This window comes from Chelmon rostratus, chromosome 20 (assembly GCF_017976325.1).
Source record: "Chelmon rostratus isolate fCheRos1 chromosome 20, fCheRos1.pri, whole genome shotgun sequence".
NCBI classification, from domain to species: domain Eukaryota; kingdom Metazoa; phylum Chordata; class Actinopteri; order Chaetodontiformes; family Chaetodontidae; genus Chelmon; species Chelmon rostratus.
The window spans coordinates 2985713-3009299 of NC_055677.1; the positions used below are offsets into that span (position 1 = coordinate 2985713).

Genomic DNA, 23587 nt, shown 5'->3' on the forward strand with positions numbered 1-23587 from the left:
TTCTGAGTACTGCTAACCTGCTTCTCAGTTCCTCCTGCAACACCTTAATTCCCTCCCTTTCTTCTTCTGTCGCCTTCCTCCACTGCTTTCATAACTGCCTCCTTTCCTTTACTAACTTCTCTATTTCTCTTTGCCGCCTAGACTTGCCGACCTGCACCCTCTCGCCTTTCCTTTTGACAAGCACCCCAAATCTCTCTCGACCATAGGAGTAGATCACATCTCCAATTTTATCCAATTTCTCCACTACATCTCCTCTAAGCCTGCTTAATATGACTGATAAATCTCTATCAACTGCCTCCCACTCTTTGCTATCATTAGCCCTCGGCCACTTAACTCTAGCTTTCTGCTCCATGCTTCTCTCCTTGGCTGGCCTGTTGCCCTCAACACCAACTGCATCCCCTCTCCGTACCTCCTCCTCTCCAGGGATAGTGTTACTGATATCCTGCGAACTGTGGTTTTCTACCTGTCGCTGGACTTCATCCGACTGATTCGACTGACTTCTCAAGAAATACTGGTCGATGCGGCCACTCTGCCCTTCCACCGCTAAACACTTCCTCCTTCCCTGATGAGTTCTAAGGCCTCGGATTGATGTTATTTTCTGCCAGCCACATGGGCAAACTTGAAGCTTCTTATCCTCTGCTGCACAACTTTTGCTCTGAGAGTATAGCCGTGTGATGCTGGATTTTTAAAGCCGATATCATATATTTGGGGATTTTAAAAATCTGCTCATATCCATTTTTAACACATCCCTTCATTCGTCTGTTTTTTAGACTGTGAGCGAGAAGCAGTTGAAAATTTGCTTGAACTTGTGTTTCTAACTGACTGCAAACATATTTTTGACCTTTCTGTGCTGCAGTTTCACGTCACTCATCAGCTCAGTATTCACCTCGTCCACTATGTTGAGTTTACATTCAGGCGATCGCATCACCTCCCGCCTCCCCTCCTGCCTCCCCTCCCTCCACTCAGACCTCTGCCTGTTGTTGCCTTGTTGCCTCTCATCCGTCAGAAACAGCAGAAATCTGCTGTCCTGCAACCTGAGGCTGGACGACCGGGGAAACTGGGGTTAGTAGGACAGAGGGTGACTGGTTTGACGTACCCCTCTTATCGGGGGTGCTAGTTGAGAAAGTAAAAGAGGAAAGCTGAGTCCATCCGCTCCTCTCAGCTCATCGGTCTTTGTTCCGCTGCTGCCACCCTGCCACCTCCCCTCTATTTATACTCCACTGCAAAAAATAAAAACTAGGCCCTACGCATGACTTCCTTGTGAATGTGCTGTGTTGCATGTGTATTATGGAAGCACTCGGGGGGGGGGGACGCAGGCGACCCTTTTCATGTGTCATCAGTGTTGGACAAAGAGCAGCCGGTGGCAGAGATGTTCTCAGAAAACAGAGTCATGTGACGAGCTGCACGGCCGCGGGGGGACTCTGGCTGTTAGAGGATCTTTCTTTTATTGTCAGCGAACCGCACGGCGCTGCAGAAGGAGCTGTTTATTTGGGTCAGGCAGCGAGATGGAGAGTCGGTGTGTCCGCCGGGCGGCTCTCTGAGCTAACAGTGTGCACAGCGGCTCAGGGGAAACACTGCTGCCATGAGATTGTTGGGTGGCATCTGAAAAAGGTTTGAATATGAGCATTTCACCACAGTGTTTCCATTATTCCACCCACATTCCTCTCTACGGCTTCAACAGTGTTCAGTTTTTCCATGCTAGAGTAGAATACGCTTACAGTATACAGAGCAAAGCGTGGTCCTATATGTATTTTGAATTGTTTTACACACATTTCTCCTGTAATGTATAAATGTGGAAGCTTTGAGGTCTGATCTGGAGTCTTTTAACCACATACGTTGAATGAAACCAGTAAAATCAATAAAATCATGATGAGTTAATGATTCAAAGTATAAAAAAAGATAGACAACATGATACAAAACTGGGCCAAAATAATGTGGAGGCTTTATGGAACAAATGGAAAGTCAGTGTTTCATATGTTTTTTATGTTTAACTCATCAAAGTGTAAAATATAGACATGTTTTACTGGCTTTACTGATGCAAACACATCATAAACTGCAGATTTAGTTGTTTACTTGAGTTAATCCCTGTATTTAAAAACCTGTAAATCAATGAGGGAGTTTGGTCTAACAGCTCAGCAGCTTTTCACATCAACAGCATTAAAATGAAAACACGTTTCGCTCCAGTCCATACATGCAACACATTGATCCGTCATGTGATCAGGATATCACCATAGATACGTGTATACTAAACTTTACAGTCATCGTCTTCTTCAAAAACACTGTTGAAACACTCTCATTGACTTCAGTCCACTGTACAGACAATAATATTCTAATCATCTTTTCACACCACTCCCTAACAAATACACGTTTTCAGCTTAAAAACAAGCTGACATGTTTTGTTTGTGTCTTGTTACCATGACAATGGCTCGAGCATGCGCCCGAGCGCCCGGCGGACACAAAGTGCAGGCCTGGCAGGTGTTTCACATTATTCCATGAAGCGACAGTTGGTGATAAAAGGCTAATAAATGCAGCAAAAGGCAGGGGGGAGGAAGACTACGAACAACAACAATGCAGGTTTCCAAGTATTCAGATGTTCACATTTGCAGATGTGTTGAGGAACGTCCTGGTGACAAACACTTACCCACATTTAACACTGCTGGTCTGCAATATCTCCAGACATTCACATAAGGAGAAATAAGTGAAAAACAGAATATAGCAACTCAATCAGTGTACTAGCAGCATTGATCAGTAATGTCATCAATACTACATGAGGGATAATGGTCATGAAGTTCTATCGAGTGGTCCTATTAAAGCTGAGGAAAGTGTCTGTGGCAGTAACAGAAACACAAACCTGCGGTGGGTTTAACACAGCGGTTTCACTGGCTTTGATGGCTGAGTGCAGTTTTAGGGAGGCAGCTTATGACTGGGGGCCATGCAGGAAAACCCATGAACTTGTTGCAGGATTTGTGATTGGTCTCATGATGGCGTTTAACATTAGATTCCTTGAACACTCACTTTATCTGTCTCCTGAGCTCCTACGAAGTGACATTCATCCGTTTTTTTCTCCTCAACCATACAGCGTTTTTTCCGTGGTGACTTTTCCATCTCACCTCTGCTTTCAGCTGCAGTCGTCCGCTGAGACGCAGCACGAACACTGGTGACAGAGCGTAATCGTTGCGACGCTCGCGAGGTGCCGCTAGCAGTCATGTAATCAGTGGCTTCCCTGTGAGGCGAGCGCAGTTTGATGGGGTATCATGTTAAAGTCGTGTATTAAATGCAGGCTGCAGGATGCAGTGGTTGCATTGCATGTATTTCATGTCACGTTCGGGGACCGCACAACATGTCTCTGGGGGCTGCCGGTGGCCTGCGGGCCGCACTTTGAGAACCCCTGGCCTAAACCGACGTGCTAAGCCTCTCAGCCCTGCTGGGAATGCACAACAGCCGCTCTCTTACTTTGAAAATAAAGACAAAAGGAAGTTGGCACAGCGAGGGCAGATTCCTGGTGGACGTGCAGCCATGGAGCTGCTGGATTATCGATCCTAGCAACAAGCACCTAGCAACCGCAGCCTGTTTGGTGGATCCACTCTGTGTCCCGTGAGTGACGGCGCCGCGGGACGTCCGTCTGACTCCGAGACGCCACAGAGGCAGCGCGTCGCGGTGCCAGTTCGCGCTCGGCCGGCTCGTCGTCCACAGAGTGGAGTCATGTTGATGCTGTAGTCAGATAAACACTGTATCTGTCTGCTGTGTGTGGGACTGACAGCAGCTATGCCAGCAACACACACACACACACGTCTCACTTTCTCTTTGGTTTTATGTTTCATGCACAGACTTTACATGCTGGAGGTCTCCTTTAAATTCACTCTGAAGTTTCCCTTCTGGACAACGTCTTTATGTCGAGTGCAGAAGAAAATTCAAGTTTCTTTAATGAAGCTCTTCAATGAATTCATCATATTTTTCTTTTTGAATGTCTTGAAAATTTCATTGACATGTGCAATGACAATAAAGACTCTTGAATCTTGAATCTTGAATCTTTAATTTGATTTGTTTTTATGATTCTGATTCAGTTTTTATGTTTTGTCTTGTGATGCACATTGTGTTGCACACATTTGCAGACAAACGCTCTAAATGAATATGTTTAACAATATAAATAATACAAATAATACTACTACAACTGCTACTAATAAAGGTAGTATTCATGTAATTCAAAATCCAGCTGTGAGAAAGTGTTGTCCACCACCCACACTCTGATAAATGGTGGATTTACAGGCAGTGTAAGCCGAAGGGGGCAGCAAGCTGATCCCAGAGCAGTGAGACTGACAACAGTAAATATGTCTGTCTTAAAGGAGTAGTTCAACATTTTGAGAAATGCACCAGTTTGCTTTCTTTAAGAGAGTTAGAGGAGAAGCTCAACACCACTCTCATATCTGTGTTTTATTCACAGAGCTGGAGTCAGGAGGCAGTTAGCCTAGCTTAGCATAAAGACTGGAAGCGGAGGGAAACAGCTAGCCTATCCCATCCGAAGGTAACAAAATCCGCTTACCAGCGCCTCTGCAGCTCGCTAATTAAGACGTTATATTCTCGTCTGTCTTGTCCTCTTGCCCAAAAACAAGACCGGATGTCAGATTTTAAGTGTGAAGCCGCGTGTCGCCATTACCTCTGAGACACACTCAGACGGCGTGTGATCGCTGGCTGTCGTGATCATCAAAGCCGCTACAGGCAGCTGTAACGGGGTTTATTTTCAGGTGGGGGTGAAGACACGTTTCCATCCTTTTAACAACGCTGCTGTTTGCAGCAGGAGTGAGATTCCTGCTGAATGTCAGGTCAGCGGGGATCCATGTGAAAGGTGGATCTCACCAGGCTGCTGTTCAGATCTTCCTCGTTTCCGCTGTCAGCTCGGCCCCCATAATCTGCCCTGCTGTTACGTAACCTAACAGGTTGGCGCAACATTCAGCAGTGGCACTTTTGTGTAGTTTGTTTCCTGGAAAGGAGGAAGAATTCCTACAATGTCACACCAGAGACAGGGAGGTGAGGGGGGTGCGTGCATACAGGGTTTCTGAACCTTTGTTGTTTTTTTTGCAGCTCGGTGCAGAACAGCGAGAGAGGGAAGAAGATCGGAAACGCCATGATCACCACCAGTCGCAGCGTGGTCCAGACGGGGAAGGTAGTGGGTAAGAAAGCTCAGAAAATACCCACAAGTTTAACAAAAGAAGACTGACGATGCTTTTAATTTCAGTAAACAAGCCGAGAGGGATCAGTGTCAGTGACCCTCTGCTGGTTTTCAATCACAGGTTTCCCATCATGATGTCAACTAGAACTGTCACTTTTTTTTCATCATGCTTCATTATTTTCTCTTAAGTTCCAACAACATAAAACAAAGAAAAGCAGCAAATCCTCAAACGTGAGACGCAGGAAGCAGCAGATATTTAATGTTTTTGGTTGTTCAATGACTTTAATTTACTTTTGTCGGTCAGTTAATTGAATAATTGACTTAATTGTTTCACCACTGATGTCAGTGATGCTTAACTTGATTGTGTGAAACCCTGATTCCAAAATGTTTATTTGCTGTGTAAAACATCAATAAGACAGAATCTGTTCATCCTTTTTTGATATTTACTCAACTGAAAACAGCAACATGTCTCAAACACGTTGTTACAGGAGCAACAAAAGACTGGGAAAGATGTGGAACGCTCCAAAAACACCTGTCTGGAACATTCCACAGGTGATGGTATGAAAGTGAAGTCTGACTGTTCTCCACCTCTGCTCTCAGGTCAGTCGGTAGGCGGAGCATTGACCAGCGCCAAGTCGGCCATGTCCTCCTGGTTCTCCACACTGGCCCAGCCTGCAGCTGTAAACACCCCCGCCTCTCCGGAGCCCGCCACAGAGGTCAAACCCTGAAACCAAACCCAGCGGTCCTCTGTCTGACTGTCTCCTCGTCCTCCCGTGAAGCCCGAGGGTCAGCGGACTGAGAGCTGAGAGGAAAACGTTCATCTTCAGAATCAACGAGTTTTAAGTCTGAACCATAAAACGCGGGACGCCACTCTGGACAGGAAGGCAGCGCAGGCGTTCGACTAACTGTACAGCCCAAATCCACTGTGAGGCAGAGACTGCCAGCGCCAATGATCAAAACCCAGAAATCTGAGCAGGCTGCGTCCTGTCTGAGCGCCTGCTGCAGTTTGCTGGATGCTTTCCTGTGAGACACTAAAGATGCTGTCGTTCGGTTTGCGGTGTTCACTCTTTGCTGCATATTTCTAGAGTTTCTCTATATAGCCGATTATTTTACTGAGAAATGATGTAAAAAATAATGAGTCACAGGATTTTACAGAAGAGCATGAGCTGTGGCACCTTGAAGATTTTACCAGTACAGATTTTAAATTCAGTCTGGCTCATGTTTAGTGATGCCTCTGTAGTAACATTGTGGTTGTCGTGGTAACAGCATCAATTCCTCAGACGTAACTGTTTAAAAATACATGTTCAGGGTGCAACAAACAGTTATTTTCATTATTGATCAATTTGGTTATTTTAAAGATTGTTTAGTCTGAGAAATTTCAGAAAGTTATGATAAATGTCTCACAGTTTCCCATCAACGTAGCGTGACCCATTGGAGCCAACGGAAACTGACAAAAAGTAGCAAAAATAATCAGATCGTCAAAAATAGTCAATAGTCAAAAACCCAATCAATAAATTAAATGTAGTGTAAACAGACATATAAAGCTCCATACGTTTACTTTAACCTCTAATAAGGTGGATAAAAATAAAGCAAAAACATGTTATTTTTTCTTTATAACAGTAGCCAACAAAATGAGCGAGCTAATATGCTACATGGAAGTTTTTAGCTAGCTTGACATTATGAGAAAAGAGATAGAAAATCATTCACAATTACAAAACATCAAGGATGAAACAATAAAGCTTGTTTAATGTCAGGAAGACAGACGAATGGTGGCTGTAAGATTACAAGTACTGTTAGCGAGCTAACTTTGTTAGCGTTAGCTTGCTAGCTACAATGCTTTAGCTACTGTTGCAAGAGTGATACTGTAAAAGTATGCAGTACGGTATATGGATGGATGGATTAACATAAACTGCACTGGCTGCTGTAGTTTCACCGGAACAGTTAGCTTCAGGGAGGTAGCTAGCGTTAGCTGAAACAGCTGGCGCTCAATGCGTTCAGCCAACAGAGCTTTCAGTTTAGCTAGCTAGCCACACAATCTGATGATATGTGAAGAGGAAGAATGGATTATTGATTAAATAATGTGCTGACAGTAAAATTAAGTACGTTTGAATTAGTTTCATTGACTGTTCGCTGGTACAGGAAAGAATATTAGAAGCTTTTTGCTGCTTTTTATTGTCGACTGGTTGGATCTTAAAGTAAAAGCATCAAGCTTTATATTTCCTTTTACACTTTGTTTTAAAGATTTAACCATCAGTATTACTTATTGATATGTTCATTTATATTTTTGACTTCTCTGATAACCTTTTATTACGTCAGTTTCTGGGCACCGCAGACGTCTTGAAGTTACTTATTTTGTCCAACCAACTATCCAGGAGTCCTGAAATATTGAATTTAAGTTAATATAACTTCAAGTAATTGATTATTTGACTAATTATACACTACAAAAACATGACTGCAAAATTTGAACGCTGTTACTACAATAACCACAATGTTATTATTTCAATCCTTGTGTACCTGATGCCTGATTTAGTGATAAGTAATAAACCTCCCTTAACTATGAAGGAACCTGAACCCAGCTGTGTGTTTGACAGGGTGTTGTTAACCCAGGCCTTTTTGAACTTTGCTGTCAGAGTATACAGTATATATTGGGAGACCTATATTTAGTGAATCTGAAGGTAGTTTAAAGTCAGATATCTTATTTATTTGTTGTGTATAAACTTGTAATCTCATGAATATCCATGTTTTGTCATGACGACACTGGAACAAGTCCTAATCTGTGGGCCACTGTGTATTTGCACAAAGCAGCCATAATATTCTGTTTATGTGACTGTTTATTTTGTGTAACTGTAATTTTTAGGTGCTCACAGGATCGTTTCCCTCCATGATACAAATATTCGACAACAGTTGGATTAAAGTGGTCCACTGAGCATGCTCTGTCCAGTCCGGTTTTACAGCTGTAATGAGTGTCATCCTTCTGTCTTTTAAAAATTTTTTTCTCCTTCATGCGTTTAAACCTTCTTTGGCCATCGACTCATTTCTGGAACTTCCTTTTGATTTCTGGATTAAGTGTATAAGAAAATATCAGCTGTTAAAAGCTGCTTTTTGTTTCTTTTTTTATCCTCTGATGATATATTTTCATTTTGTATTTAAAAGATATGAATGTATTGTGAACTAAAATTCACAGAATATTTTCTTGACAGATGCTTTTAATGTATTTGAGAAGAAAGTGATACTATACTATATTGCTGTATTAAAAATAATTTAAAAAATATGCCGCAGACTTTTATTTTTAGACTATACAGGAACAATGTTTGAATTTTATCCCTCTGGGTTTGTGTCTGGGTACGAATGTAGGTCAGCCAAACAAAGTGGTGGCCTGTGTGTGTGTGTGGAGGGGTTGTTGTTGTGGTGGGAGCACGTGGCCGGACAAAAACGCACCCATGTGTTGTCCGACAGTTCGGCGGCAGCATCACAGACACACATGAACCCGGAGACCTCAGGCCGAGGCCAGCAGGAATTCACAGCCAGTGATTCTGACTGACGGCCAGGACAGACGGACCGAGGGACGGCTGCTGTCGTCATTCATTCATATCCTGGTTTTAATTCAGTTTGATTCGATTTCAGGTTTAAACCAGGTTAGTTTCGGTTGTGGGTCTGTGACACACCTGCCAAATAATCCCTGGTGATGGAAAAACAAATGATTAACGCCTTGTTCTGGGGTTAGGCTTGTTAAGATTATTCAAACAATTATTCTGCATGTGGCTTCTGAATTGAACTATTGATTATTTCCATTGATAACTTGCCACACAGTCAGTGATCGTTAATTATCTTTGACCTACAGATGTTAATGTGTTTAATGCTGGTAAATTTGGGCTCAGAAGTTGCTTGTAATGCTCGACAACCACTGTGGTCTTTGGAGGACTGAATAATGTTTGACATGTTTCATTGCTGCCAATGACACTTTTTCCAACACGTTACTTGAAGAAATATTAGCATATTCTTCTAAAGAAGGACAACAAACTAGCTGCAAGCTAACTCTGCTGCAATTACTTTTAATAGAATCATGCAAAAATAAATGCTAATATTAACACAAAAATATACAAAACCCCCCTTTTTATTCAACAAAAGGAGCCAAACATCTCAAATGTTAAACACAAGAGGCAGTAGAGCTCAGTTTAAATAAATACATTAATATTTGCTGTTTTTCAATTAAAGCAAACAATTTGCACAAAATAAAAAAAAAAAAAAAAAGACTACAAATCTGTCTAAAAATTAAATACCAACTTTCAGGTTTTGAGGTTCAACACCAGATCTCAATAACTAAAACTCAAACTGGCTGCAGAATCAAAACCATCACACTTGAGGCAAAACAAAAAGAACCAGGGAGTCAGTTTCAGGAACGTTTTTGGTATGTTTTTTAATAAATTAACGTTCATTCAAAATACAGTGCCAAAGGAATATGATGCAGCCAAACATGCTAGTAAGGTTTGTCATGAAGCACCTGTGCTCATGTTTTTAAGGTAGGAGGAAGACCCCATCCCTCCCCAACCCGCCCTCTCCGCTACTGCTGGCGGTTGCCGAGACGATTTCCATGGCAACAGCCGTGGGCCAGCCCTCTCCTCTCACAACCAATCAGCAGCAAGATTCCTCAATATTCACGCAAGAAAAATTAAATCTGATAGGAAAATGGATATCTACCCACAATCACACTACAGTAATGTCTGATATTAAATTAAAAAAAGACACTAATACAAAATAGACCTGGTTATTTTCCCCACACTAGAACAGTTATGAAAAATATATATCTTATTATATATATATTTCAGCAGCTTGGAAATAAAAAAATGCATGAGCCTGAAACCGATGTTTGTACTGAGAGTGGAGTTGTGTGTATTTGCAGAGACCCTCGTGGAAAGAAAAACGAAGTACCATGATCATGTGACGATGGATGGAGTGAGGTGTAAACTGCTGGCTGTGTGGAAGACCTGTGTGCAAACAGACTGACAGACGGGCTGTGGAGGCGCTCGGGTGGAGGACAGAGCGGTGAGAGAGGAGAGGTGATGGGTGACCGGACCTGCAGTCATCCTCTTTAAACCCTCTCCGCCTCTCACTCGTTTCCCCGTCGGCCCTCCCACCCGTCCCGAAGAACCACGGCCTCTGTTCCTCTCGTCTGCGGGGCCGCATGAAATCCATGGATCCGGTTCGGAAAGGAACACTCTGAAATCCACCTGCAGAGGATCGAATGCTTGCTCCTGTAAGCTTTGAAGGTGGCTCTGAAAGGTTTTTGGCTCACTTGTGGAGGACGGTAGCTGCAGTAAACCTGGATTCCCAGCAGTTCCAGCTCAAAATCTGAACCACCAATCATCACCTCACCATGGTCGTGCCAAAGCTCCTCCAGAAAGCAGTACATTTAGTGACGTACTGACGAACAGGAGGAGTGGCTCATGGTCATCACTTCTCTTCCTATTTGACTTGCTGTGAACCAAAGCTGAGCTGCTGTCCTCGGCAAAAGAGCAAACGTTTCAGAGCCTCGCTTCAAGCCTCCAGAGAAGCTTTCTGATACTCTAACGACAGATTACAAGTGTTCCTTCATCAGTGGTGAGAGAAGACAAAAAGAGGAGGGTAGGGGGGAGCAGTGATTGAAGGGGGGGGCTGGGGGATTTTGGTACAGTTGCCATTGTCATTCCAAGAAAGTTTACCAGTTAAGTGCATCATCACGCTCATCATCATCATCACAAAAATCTGCTGATGTTTAGATTATCACATTGTAGAAACAGTATGACAGACTTGTAATAATATCCAACAGATGTCACAACTGACAAAATAAGAAGAAACAAAAAACTAATTTTCAGATTACTAGTATTTCTGAGGGGCATCTTTCTCTCTCCAAGCTTGTTTTGGGCTGCGTCGTTCCTCAGCTGCAGCTACTGCGAGTCCAGAGATCCCTCCACAACACAGATGACGTGAAACCCCCCCTCCCCCCTTCATGTTCATCCCTCAGCGTTACAGACTCCTGGTTCAGTCAGCGAGGTAGGGGAGCGGAAGTTAAGAGCTATACGTGAGGGAGGGTCACCAGCTCCCCGTCCACCTCGAACTCCTCGGCTCCGTCGGGGGAGAAGAGGTAGGTTGGGGGTTTCCAGGGGGACTCCTCCAGGCAGGAGGGGTACAGCTTCCCCACCGTACAGCGGAAGTCCTTACCCAGATCCCAGAGCACGCGTTCGGACACGGGCTGCCGCAGGTACCAGCGGTCCAGCTCCATGTTATACTGATAGATAGCGTACTTGGCGCGCTCGTTCATGTGGGTTTCACGCATGAAGATGCAAAGTGAGTTGAGCAGCACCACGGCCCGCACGCACGGGTCCGAGTAACGCTTGGCCGGGATGTTGGCGGCCAGGCGCCACTCGTTCTTGTTGACATCATAGATTTCCACGGTGACGGAGGAGCCGTCGATGGTGCTCGTGGGCAGGCGGATGCCAGAGTTGCTGACCACGTGGAGGCCGCCGATGTAGAAAATGAAGTCGCCAAAGGCAGCTGCGGAGGCGAAGCAGCGGCTGGTCTTGCGCATGGCCATCTCCACCCAGGTGTCGGCCCGGGGGAAGTAGCAGTACATCAGGTCGTGGGTCATCACATAGATGCAGTCGTGCGCCACCACGGAGGTGCTCCAGTTCCAGGCGAAGGGCAGGGGGCTCATCATGCTCCACTCGTCCTTCTCGCAGTCGTAGCGCTCCACCGTGCGCTTGTTCAGCTCCCCTCCGACATTATCGCCCCCGATTGCATAGATGTAGCCTTCGCAGTAGACCAGCGAGGGCTTGATTCGGGCACACAGCATGGGGGTTTTGGGTACCCAGGCATTCTGCTGGGCATCAAACCAAAAGAAGCTATCGACTGAGTGGAAGACTGCTTGTAGCTTTCCACTCTTGCCGTGGTTGGTGATAGCGTTTTTGAGTGGGATCTGTCCGCCAGCAATGAACACATCGTTGTCTGGCGTCACCAGGGTTCCCACCTTCTGCAGGTCTCCTGGGGGGTTGCTGAGCTTGTAGACTTTCTCCGCCTGCGGGCTGTAACACACAACCGCAGTAGGCATGGACCCAGACATCACGTATCCGTCGCCTTGCGTTTCTGACATGGCCTCCATGAAGATCAGCATCTCCTCCTTGGTCATGCCTAACCGAGGTTTGAAGAACTTGGGCATGGACTTGTAGAGGCCCTGCACCACCACAGACTTGTCGTTGGGCGGCAGTCCCTGGAACCAGGCACGCTGCGTCACCTCAGACAGCGCGTCGATGCGGATCTGACTGAGCACGGAGGACAGGTGCTGCGAGCGCGCCTCCATGTTATACTCCAACCACAGCATGGCCGCCTCGCGCACCGTCTCCTCCTTCTCCACGTTGAGGTTGTCGCTGCTGAGGACGTCTATCAACAGCTCGTGGGATAGCTGAAGGAAGGCCTCCTGCCTGTAGACCACCGGGAACTTGTGCTCCACCATGCGCTTCGCACTCTGCTTTAGCTCGCTACAACTGAACAGGTCGCCGATGCTCAGCATGCGGACGCAGTTCTCGGCGTTTATCTTCTTCACCAGATAGTCTCTGCACTGCAGCAAGACGTCCTCCACCTGAATGAGGACAGATGACAAGAACATCAGACATCTGTCAGACAAAGACACTTCTCTCTGCATCGAGGGACACAGCTACAGAAGCAGAGCACCAGCAGTATGGAGACTTTTATTCACACGACCAGTGACGACAGGAGGACTTGGACCTTCCAGCTAAATGAACAATGTCTTGATAAGAGTCGTTTGCTACCTGCAGGAAGCAGGCGGTCTCGTAGAGCGGCTCCACGGTGCTGTCGCTGATGGCCAGGTTGCCCGTGTAGGCGTAGGTGATGATGATCTGCAGGGTGGCCGGGTCCACGTTCCTCAGGTGGACGTGGGTCTGTTTGCTCTCACTGAGGCCACTCATGAACATCGCCCTGCAGAAACAAAGATGACAACAACGCAGGGTCATCAGTCAACGCAACGACACGGGACTTTCTGAAGGAGGAAGTGAACCGCCACATCTCACATGGAATAAAATCCATTAATGTGTCCGTGAAGGTGAGGTCAGCCTATGTTAGAGGACACATGCAGGATTTTAGTGCACACCTGGTGCATTGTGTTAACTGTGTTACAATATTAACCAGGTCAGATCTCTTCCTGAAACCAGCTTCTGCTTGTGAAACTGGATTCATGGGAACTCACTTGAGATTTTAAACAAAGGAGATAAAACCAGAGGTGCAAGTTAATGACAAATATATTTAATTAAGTTACTCCAACAGCAAAAAGCAAAGTATTAACTTAAACATCATCGCAATTATTACTGTGAGGCAGACTGGACTGGACCAGAGGATTCCTTTTGAATTTCAAACTATTTAAACCACAAAATCCCCATTTTACATTAAATCCAGAGGCTATTACTTCTTACCTGCAAATATCTGGAGTTTCAGCTCAACCTTCTCTAATAAACAAAGACATGACTTCATAATAAGCCCATAAAACAGGTCAACTTTCTAGAGTCCAGTGGGTGATAAAACTCCAAATTCTGTTTGGCTGTTTTTCTATCCAAAGTTTTTCTTTTAATAAATAAACAGAGCCTCCTAATGACAGCTGGCCTCTCGCCAAAGTGGCTGTAAAAACAGACAGTTACCGACCAGAATCAGGGGACCTGTAATTGGCTGTTGCTGGAATGTATTTTCCAGGTCCTTCGAAAAGCAGAATCCAACATAAAACGTTCCTAAAATGATCACGAGCTGAGTGTTTCTATGGAATACTAACATGACACCAGATATGTTCCTCCATAAATCAGAATATTGTGAGACATTCATGGCATCACCTCAAAAGCCACTAGGTCAGCAAGTTAACAATCATTTTCATTATTAGTTCATCTGATTATATATAGATATTAAAGTTACAACCACAGAAGAAAACCAGCACATTTCCTTTTTAGAAGCTGCTACCCAGAGCTTTTGCTAATCGTTTGCATTTCTCTTTTAAACAGTCACTTTTAAACAAAATTGATAGATTAGAATTTTGCCAATCAATTTTCTATTGATCATTCCAGCTCTAAAGTCTCCACTACAGTGAAGTGAATCAGTGAATGTCAGCACGTATTTGACCATCATTTCCACATTACTGATGAGTCTCTTCCTTTAGAAACTACTCATCAGGTTCGACACTGACATTGTCCAGAGGGGACAATACCTCAGAACTATCATTTGTTTTTGTGCAAACTGGCACATCATAGCAAACGACACTGCGAGTATTCTCAGACTAAACGCCACTGCTTTATGTGGAGCAGATGTTGCTCCTGACTTGATGCTTGGCAGTTGTTGTACACTGATTAGCACGTCCACCAACAGTTTCCTAACACTGAATGACAAAAAGTGACAGTGAGCACCTGTCTGGTGGCTAACAGTGCACAGATTAGCTCCAGCTGGGCTTCTCTCTGCTCCGACTCCCATGCTGCTGCAGGCTTGGCGGGCCGCCTGCACGTCCACGTTGTCATTCATCAGAGTGAGTCAGAGCCGCTTTGACCTTCTTCAACACATCAATTTCTCACGTTTGATGCATCTGTAGAACTGTTACTGGCTTGAACTGGTCATTTGCATTTATTATGGCGATGTCTTTGGTGCCAAATGCTCACTTCTGCAGTGATGTTTCGGTGCTGCGCTGTGCCGTCACCAACACGTCAAGTACACAGCATGAGCAGTGAAGTGATACTGGTCCGGTTTCATTGTTTGTGTTTGGACTTTCTGACTGAGTTTCTGTCACTGCACCATCTGCGTCGCTTATCACTGCACACATGCCAACTACTGCACAATTCTTCTTCTGTTTATTCCATAGAAGACACACTTGCTGCTGAGGAATGTACAAACGCATCACTTCCTGTGTGCAAAAACATTCCCGCGGGTAAACAGCTCAGAGGGAACAATCACGTAAATTAAATATGGATTTGTTTTAAGTAATATCCTCACACAGATTGAAATATGCAGATTGAATTTGATTGCAGTGCTTTGGTGTTAAAATAGTGCTGAAAGATTTAGTCCATGAATCAACTTCTTATCTGACAAACAAATATTTGCTCATCTACTCAAATTTGAGGATATGCTGCTAATTTCACTTTAATATTATTGTAAAAGCATTAACAAAACTTTTGGGGTTTGGACTGATGGTCATATAAAACAATTCCAGCTAAAAGAATTTGTCAATTGACTGATTGGACAGAAAATCAATCAATTAATCCTTTGAGGAATTTTTCACACAATGTTTAACATTTACTCGTTTCAGCTTCTCAGATAAAGTTTTTTATTGTCTTGTAGGATTTAAACTGGATATCTTTGGATTTTTAACTGCTGGTCAGACCAAAGAAGATATTTGTAGAGGTCATCTTGGAACTTTGATATAGGTGAGGACATTTTTCACTACTTCCTGACATTTTTTTAGACAAAACCAACAAAATCATCTGCAGATTAATCGATAATGAAAATGATGGTGAGTTGCAGACCTTAACACTCAATTTGGAGACGTTGCGTTGGCCTCTTTGAAGCTCTGATGGTTTTTTTTAAATTTTCCGACATTTTTTTAAATGTTAAGATTTTATAAACAATTAAATGAAAAAATAGATGTCACTTGCATCTTTGCTCTTAAACAACAAGACAACAGATCTGTCTGCAACAGCTCTGCCTTCCTGTTTGAGGGTTTTGGGGGTGTGACTGTGTTGCTCGCAGCAGGGGTTAAACCTGCCAGGCCGTATTACGCAACCCTGCAGGCATACCCCTGCACCCCCTCCCTGTTTTTCCTCCCTTTCTCTCCATCTCTCACCAAGACCTACGTGACCAGACTTTCCCCTCCAAACACAAGCCCTCTCCAGAGTTTCGCAGTCCCCCTTTTCTCCTGAAGCGAGACGTGAGGAGAGAGGTGGAACGAGAGGCAACAGATATGGAAAGAGCACGATTGAGCAGCAGTTTAGAGGAAGCGCTGCGACACCTCTGAACCCTGGAGGGGAAATGCTTTGCGTGTTCGCACCAGATAACGAGTGCGTGGGAAACAGTGGGGAAGATCGCGGAGAGGTGGGTGTGGGAGAGGCATCGAGTTGTCGGGACCTTTTCTTGGAATGCATGCGAGAGTGTGCAGTGAAGGAGGGAGGGCCAAGACACAGAGTTAGACAGGGTGTTCAAATGCAGCATGAGCTCCTGTCATGTACAGATGGACTATTCCCAGAGCCCAGGCTGCTGCTCTGTCATATTTACCGCAGTGCACACACTTCATTATGCAATGTTGTGCGTACAAATGAGGCATCCCCGGGGCCGTGAGGGATACGACTGTAGAACTACGGGTTAGAGGTTGCTTCATTTATTCCTCGTAGAAATATATCAGGTCGAGCCCCAGCTTTCAAGGAAACACCATCCCCTTGGTTTCCATCCTCCACGTATAGCGCGGGTAACACTTGCTCTACGACGTAGTGCATTATTCATTATAACTGTAGGAGGTGAGCTCTTTCAGACATAACAAGCGCGCTAAATAATGACAGCATACCTATACCTCATCAGAACCAGACTGAGGGGAGTAATTGCTGTCTCTAAACACAAAAGACCAACCCTGTTATTGGTGCATTATTTATTGAAACTGTAGCAGAAAATTTCAGAACAGCTATAACGCACAAAGCATGGTCACAATCAGCCTGAGGTTGTTAAAAACACAAACCCCCAACACACATCAGCAGTTATTCCACACCCACAGCACTGGTCTGACAATGGTGTGGCGCACTCACCTGAAATAGGAGCTACATGTTGCCAGGACCATCTTGTGACATGGGAACTCCGTGTCCTCCACCAGCAGCACAACATCAGTCAGTAATTTCTGTTCGTAAAAGAACTTGAGCTGCTCCAGCAGGGAGACAGCGTAGTCCGTGTTGACCGGCCTGCGCTCACTGAGATCCGACATGGTTGCATCCCATGAATCGCGCCCCAGTTTTGAAAAGTCACAAGGCCGGCAGAACCGGACTCAAGCCAACCAGGAGAAAAAATTTTCTTACAAGACTGGGATAAACAGGAGGGGAGGGCAGCTCTTCAACACCTCCACTGGCCCAAGTGGAGGTGTTCAACTCCTATGTGGAAAAATTCCCAGTTTCCTCTTGTTGGAGTTGAAAGATGAGATGAGAAGGGTTGGGTGTTGTGGCTACCAAATGTCAAGTCAGGAGTCCGGTGGTCCTGGGTGAGGAAGGGGCTGTTTTCCCTCGTGAGCTATCTGTTGTCTGAGGGCATGCAGTGAGGCACTGGGGACCGGAGGTAGAGGGAGAGTACGACCACTGTTGCAACACTGCTACATCAGCGCATGTCTGGAAAACAGGAGAAAAACAAAAAGCACAATCACGAGTCTAGTATCCAAAGAAACTAGCAGTAAAGAAAGAATAAGTCCTATTAAATCGTTTAACTCTATATCACTCTGATTTGTGTCAGAGCAGCAAACATGCTGAAACCATTTCAGATACAAATACAGCAACTTCACTCCCTTTGCAGGTGACCTGCTGCCAACTCTCCCTCCACCACCCTCCACCCTTCCCTCATGCCTCGCTTCCAGAAACTGCACTGACAGCTTCACAGTTGGCAACAAGAGAGTCTGAATGCAAGTGGCAACTGCCTCTGGGCAACGACTATTTTACAAGGACTGCAATTATCTGTCGACTGACCTTACATAAAATAAGACAGCATCTGGTTTAAACTGATTCACACTGGCGGCAACTAAAAGGCTACTTGATTCATACTCTGGCTTATGTGCAACAGTGCAGAACCTGGTTCATTACTAAAGACAACACAACAGTGTCCCTTCAGAGAGCTTAGTCCCAATGCAAGCATATGGGATACAGTCATCTTGGCCTTAAGATGTCTTTGGGAGACGGGGCCCAGATCTTTCTGTCTGTCATGATGCTCCTATGGCATATCCAAGTGAAGATCATTATGTATAGTCTGCCAGCACAGGACTTCAGGTGGTTCATGATGTGGCTGCATGAGAACAGATTCAGAAAGTACTGCATGTGTGGTCAAGAAGTTGCCGTGTTTTGTAAAATTTTACAGAGATTCATACTTATGGAGACTCGTCTAAAATGGCCCAACGATGGGACCAAAACCCAAACTTTCCACCTTAAAATTATTTCTGCTTTTTTGGACTATGATACTGTTATGTCAAACAGAAAATAATGTTTATATGTCAATTTCTGATGCCGAGAAGACAAAATCTAGTCAATGACATAAACCAGCAGACTTTAGAAAGTCCTGTGGTAAATGTTGCCAGATATTAAAAGGCCAAGAGTAAAATAATCAGTGTTACACTCAAGCAAACGAAAAACATACTTTTGGCTGTAAGACTTGAGCTCCATTGCTCATCCTAAATGACTTTGGGCTTTTTGGTAGGTTACCATGACACAAAGCCATTAAACCACGTTACCATTACCACCAATGGCTTCAAGCAGCACAGCTTGAAGCTCCATCATCAATGATACTACTACTACTCCTCCTCCTCCTTCTGTCAACCATATCATTCTGATTCAACAGAGCACTGTGGGGATTGTTCATAGTAACAGGAAAAAACAAGGAAATGTTAATATTCTAATGGATAAAAGGTGTTTTTCAACCACTCAGCTGAATATCTGTAACTCTGAAGGCTGTGTATCACGGCTGTGGTGAACTCTACAGCCACCTCCACACCACACTGAATCAGGTCTGCTGGATGCTGATACCGGGGACCACCCCAGCAACCTCTGATTTTGTGCTTGCTCGCCCTACGATTTCTGTTGTTAACACGCCCTGCGACAGCTGTCAACATGAGATTCAGTATATCTTGAATTTCTGTTAACTCCGATGTCTAACGTTAGCGTGAGAAGGTAGCTAGCGTTTTAGCACACCACGGCTAGCATTAGCTAACGTTAGCGATAGCACATTTCAAAAACTGACAAACCACACAAGGAGACATGACAAATCTAACATTGGTTAGCCGGTCACGATAGGGTATTATGTTGTCTATTCTCAAAATAGTTAGGGATGTAGTTTACCAACAATGTGTGCAGATGTACTGTTAAAGATAGATGTTAGCGAGCTTGCACCATCGGTCATTGGATGGCACATCCCTCACCTAACGTTAGGCCATCTACACACATCAACTTCAAAAGCATTAGCTTAACTAGCTCGTCGGCTATCTAACGACAGCGAGCGAAAAAGAGTCCACTGGCGATGTATCTACTCCCAACAACCTGCTAACTAACGTGTTAATTCTGTGAGTAAATGATGGCAATTGAAGAGTGTTTACTGCTACCACTCCTTGGTCTTGCCTGATGCTGGCTAGCTACGTTAGCACGTTAACTTACCGTTAACCACCAATCCACTTTCCACCATGTCCAAAACAAACCGTCGGCTATCTAAAACATGGCAAAGTAACATCCCACAGGCAGGCCTGTTGCAAAACACATATCTCGCTGAGATTAGCTAACCCGACAAACCTCAACATCGCCATCATCCCTGTAGCTTTGTTCGTAGAACACAATCAACGAGGTGGCCATTCTTGTCTTTAAGCAACTGTCCAATACACCTAATCAGCTAGCTTCGATGCAATGTTATATCACTCGCTCAAGTAGCGACACTTGCTTGATTGCCACCCGCGGTAAGTTAGCAACTTTAGCTTCTCTGCGCTCCACAGTTCCGGGCTAACGCAATATGGTTAGCTAACGAGGTAGCCAGTCTGTTGATGCGGACTAGCTGGCTGTTGGAAAGTCAAGCGTCTGCTATCGTCAGCTCAACTGTGAATCTGTTTCAGAAAGGACATGATAAGCACAAACCTAAGCAGCACCCAAACTGGAGAGCGGTCATGCTGCTAGCAGAAACCTAGCTAGGCTACATGCTAAAAGAGCTAAATAAACGTAAGATAGCTACCTGAATGAGACAATCTTGAAATTAACCACTTCAACAATCAAAATCCAAGCTTCCTTACAGTAAGGGTAGGCAGATTCCACGCACTGAACCGTCGTAATGGCTTTGCTCGTCAGCAGAAAGTGCCAAGTAAGCTCCTCAAGCCGAATTTAGACATTAAAGTGTTGTGTAGAAGCGCTGAGCAGCGGACAACCTTTCAGCGCATCATAAGCGCATGAAAGACCAGAGGCCAAATGAGGATACTGCGCATGCGCCCAATCCAGGCGGCCCGTCCCGGTTAAGAGAGGAACAGAGACCTCTGCTGGACAGACGGAGGCACAACGTCACAGGGATGTTTATGAAGACGTGGATCCGCCATCCAAAATGATTCCGTATTTTTGCTTTATATTAAGATTTTAAACTACGCCGTGTGCAATTGGGCCACTAAGCATACACGTATTTTCACGCATCTTCTGCAATTGCATTCGTGGCGCTATTCCAAGGCTGTGAAACAGTGTTCTACCAATATAACAAAACTCAAGGAAATGTAGAAAAACACAGCAAATGAAGAAAATTGTCGATAATGCACAGTTTGTACATACATAAGCCAGTGCAGGTTTAAGTAATGTAAATAGGTAATTTGATGTCACGATTGTCATTTTAAAGTATGGGTTTTGGATTTTTCATGATAAAAATGGCAGAAAAATAAAAACCGTACACGGTTTTCTGGTGGAAGTTTTAATGCGTAATCCATGCAGTCAACATTTTTTAAGCAACTGCAATGTGTTGATGTGTGCTCCGAAGGAAAATGATGACTTGGACACATGAAAGACTTTTAAACTGCCTGTGAATATTCTCATTCATCCAGGTCATTGTAAGCTTTAGGGCATTCAATCGTTCGCAACTGGACCTCGTCAAACTGAATCATTTTTATTCTCTTTATTCATTGTTTTCCCTTTGGTCTTTTTTTTTTATCATTTCAGCGTTGCGCATGTTTCTACTGCAGAACATGATTCTTTTCATCCTGCCTAAACGGACGCTATTGAAACTAATTTGTCCGCCTGCAACTGAAGCGGTGCAGGCGGAGCAGCAGGTGTTTCCTATTTGACTAATGAGCGGAGATGTTTCAGCTTTTGTTAGTATGATGTTATGTGGAGCTCAGAGTGAGGAGTTTCTACTTCTGTTTGTTTATCAGAGAAACTGCAAAAACTTTCTTTGACTGTTCGAGGCTGTTGGATGTTTATCTGGTCGTTTTCATCCCTCTGCGGTGTTTTATTTCTGACAGGTGGAGCAAACACGTGAAAGAAAATGGACGGTAAAGATTTCTTAAAATTTCATATCCAAATGTTGGTTTAGTAGCATCTGAGTTGTGTAGGAACATTTTGAAAGACCTCTAACAGTAGAGAATCGTATTTTTATGCGAAAATGCTATTTTTCACATTCAAATTGAACCTGCTGCTTCCTGCAGATGGAGGCAAACAACCACATACATTTGGGAGCGGGCAGCAGAGAGGTCCGCATCCCAGACCTTTCTTCTATGTCCAGCCCCCATCTCAACCTTACTACCTCTATCAGCACTGGCAGCTGAACAACCCATACAGTCACTATGGTTTGCCTGGAGGTATCGAGCGATTTAAACTTTCGTTTTTTGTTATAAACCAGCATTTATTGCCTGAAAACTCACTGTGTGTATTTATGTTTCCCAGGTTTCAACTTTGGCCGTCCCTGCCTGCCCCCTTACCAGTACCTGCAGTATCCTGGGTTTGTTTTGCCACATGCCCCGATATATCCAATGGATTGCAGGCGAATGTTTGAACCTCGCTTCCACGCTCCCACCTGGAATGACGTGCCTCGCCAGCAGTATCACCCACAGCCTCACGGACGTCGAGAAATGGCCTGTTCTGAGGCTCAAACCGACCCCAGTGACGCCATAACCAAACTCATCGAATGCCTGGATAAGATTCGCGGCGGTGAGGTGCAGGATGCAGAGAGAGAACTGGACTCAGGCGTTGCCTCGCAGTCCTCTGGGATGTTTTCTCCAGGAGAAGAGAAGACAAGTGAGGAGCAGGGCCACATCCTGCCTTCAGCGCCTGATAGCAGCCATTTCGACTCTCCAGCTGTGACCTTCAGTGACTCCACGACAGCGGTGTACGACGGTGACTCCAGCCAAAGGAACTTAGACGTCCTGACCCCTCAGGGATCCTGGTCAGGAGGACTGGAAGAGGAGCTCCCCCTTGATAGCTCCTCTGTTCATGAAGTGTGTTCTGAGGTCGAGCAGCCAGCAGCAGATGAACACTTCCTCCCTCTCGAGAAGGTAGCGATCACGGATATCCAGTCAGATACCTCAGTGACCGAGCCAAGTGTTCCCACATGTGACGTTGAAGAGCTGCTGAAGCAGAGACTGGACCCGGTCCTGCCTGCCACACCGTCAGTGCCCCCTTGTTCCTTCACCTCCAGTCAGCCAGAGCTCAAAGATGCAAAAAGTAGCGACAAAGTCTCAAAGACAGAACATCAGAAAGCTGATCAAAACCACCAGATCCTCAAGCTGCCCTTTGAGAACATTTTGACACCTGGAGATGCTGGAGCCGGCCAGCTGTCCTCCCCTGCTGGTCCCTTCTACTACAACTACCTGTCCATGCACACCACCCACGAGCGGATGAGCGTTCTCAGCCCGTCTCTGGACGAGCTGTCCTCCAGAGATGAGATGTTCTCCACAGATCTGGACGATGTGGATCTTTTCCCCAAACATGTGTATACAGGCAGGAGGCTTGGAGAAGTTGTAAGTGGGTCCCCACAAGCTGCTGACGAAGCAGAGGAAGTGTGGCTGTCAGGTTCGAAGAGGTTCATGTGTGCCTGCTGTGGGAAAAGCCTTGCAAAAGGGGCGGGAAGGAGCAAAGTCCACAGCTCCAAGATATACAGGGATGACGCCGGGGACTCTGAGGAGGACAGCAGATATGGAAGAGGGTGCGAGCAGCCCGTCAGAGTGGTTGTGAGGAAGCATTCTGCACCCAGGAAGCCTCATTCTGTCCCACCGAGACACGCTGCAAAACCTTGGCATAAAAGAGGCCAGTACAAAGATCCCTCAGATCCAGCAAACCAGGGAGAAGGTCATGATCTCTGTAAGCAGGAGCCAGCTGATGGTGAGGCTGGAGAGACGAGCAGCGAGCTGCAGTGCAGAACATGTCAGGGTAAGTCTCTGCCAGGATCGTCTTCAGCTGACTCCATGTGTTTCTGTGCTGTGTTTGCAGGCCAGTTTCACTCTAGTCGTGTTATCATGTAGGAAACATGTACTGAACGTGTGACCTGTTTCGCAGAAAGACTCTGCAGGGACGATCTCACCACGTCGGATCAGAGCAGGTGGAGAGATGGAGATGTGATCCCCAGGAGGAGACAAGCAGCCCCTCTGCAACGTCAAGGTTCGGCTTAGCCCCGCACATGTCTGATAGAAACAACCGAACACACAAGTTCAAGTTTTAAGTTTACGGGTGC

General features: G+C 45.2%; 2 protein-coding genes across 3 annotated transcripts in view; one reads left to right on the top strand and one right to left on the bottom strand.

The window, feature by feature from the left end:
• The window catches only part of avl9 (AVL9 homolog (S. cerevisiase)), a 29599-nt gene extending 21167 nt beyond the window's left edge, over positions 1-8432 (top strand). The window contains exons 15-16 of the mRNA XM_041961345.1: positions 5080-5168; positions 5768-8432. Of these exons, the coding sequence (XP_041817279.1) occupies positions 5080-5168; positions 5768-5895 (217 nt within the window). The 3' untranslated portion in view covers positions 5896-8432. The remainder of the gene's footprint in view (positions 1-5079; positions 5169-5767) is intronic.
• A 1292-nt stretch (positions 8433-9724) lies between these two features.
• Positions 9725-20319, bottom strand: kbtbd2 (kelch repeat and BTB (POZ) domain containing 2). 2 transcript variants are annotated; one of them, XM_041961535.1, is made up of 4 exons: positions 20181-20319; positions 16972-17538; positions 12970-13135; positions 9725-12779 (listed from the first exon to the last, which is right to left on the bottom strand). In XM_041961535.1, the coding sequence occupies exons 2-4, from the start codon at positions 17142-17144 to the stop codon at positions 11220-11222; spliced, it is 1899 nt and encodes a 632-aa protein (XP_041817469.1). In that variant the 5' UTR covers positions 17145-17538; positions 20181-20319; the 3' UTR covers positions 9725-11219. The 2 variants fall into 2 exon arrangements, with proteins under 2 accessions (XP_041817469.1, XP_041817470.1); XM_041961536.1 differs by having other exon boundaries at positions 20123-20306.
• Positions 20320-23587: the final 3268 nt, after the last annotated feature.

What these genes read in the sequence shown, in the direction of transcription:
- kbtbd2 (XM_041961535.1), bottom strand. Translation starts at nt 17,144, where the DNA reads ATGTCGGATCTCAGTGAGCGCAGGCCGGTCAACACGGACTACGCTGTC. An exon ending in ACATGTAGCTCCTATTTCAG is followed by an intron (nt 13,136 to 16,971) that starts GTGAGTGCGCCA and finishes TTGTTTCTGCAG; the next exon opens with GGCGATGTTCATGAGTGGCC. An exon ending in AGACCGCCTGCTTCCTGCAG is followed by an intron (nt 12,780 to 12,969) that starts GTAGCAAACGAC and finishes GTCCTCATTCAG; the next exon opens with GTGGAGGACGTCTTGCTGCA.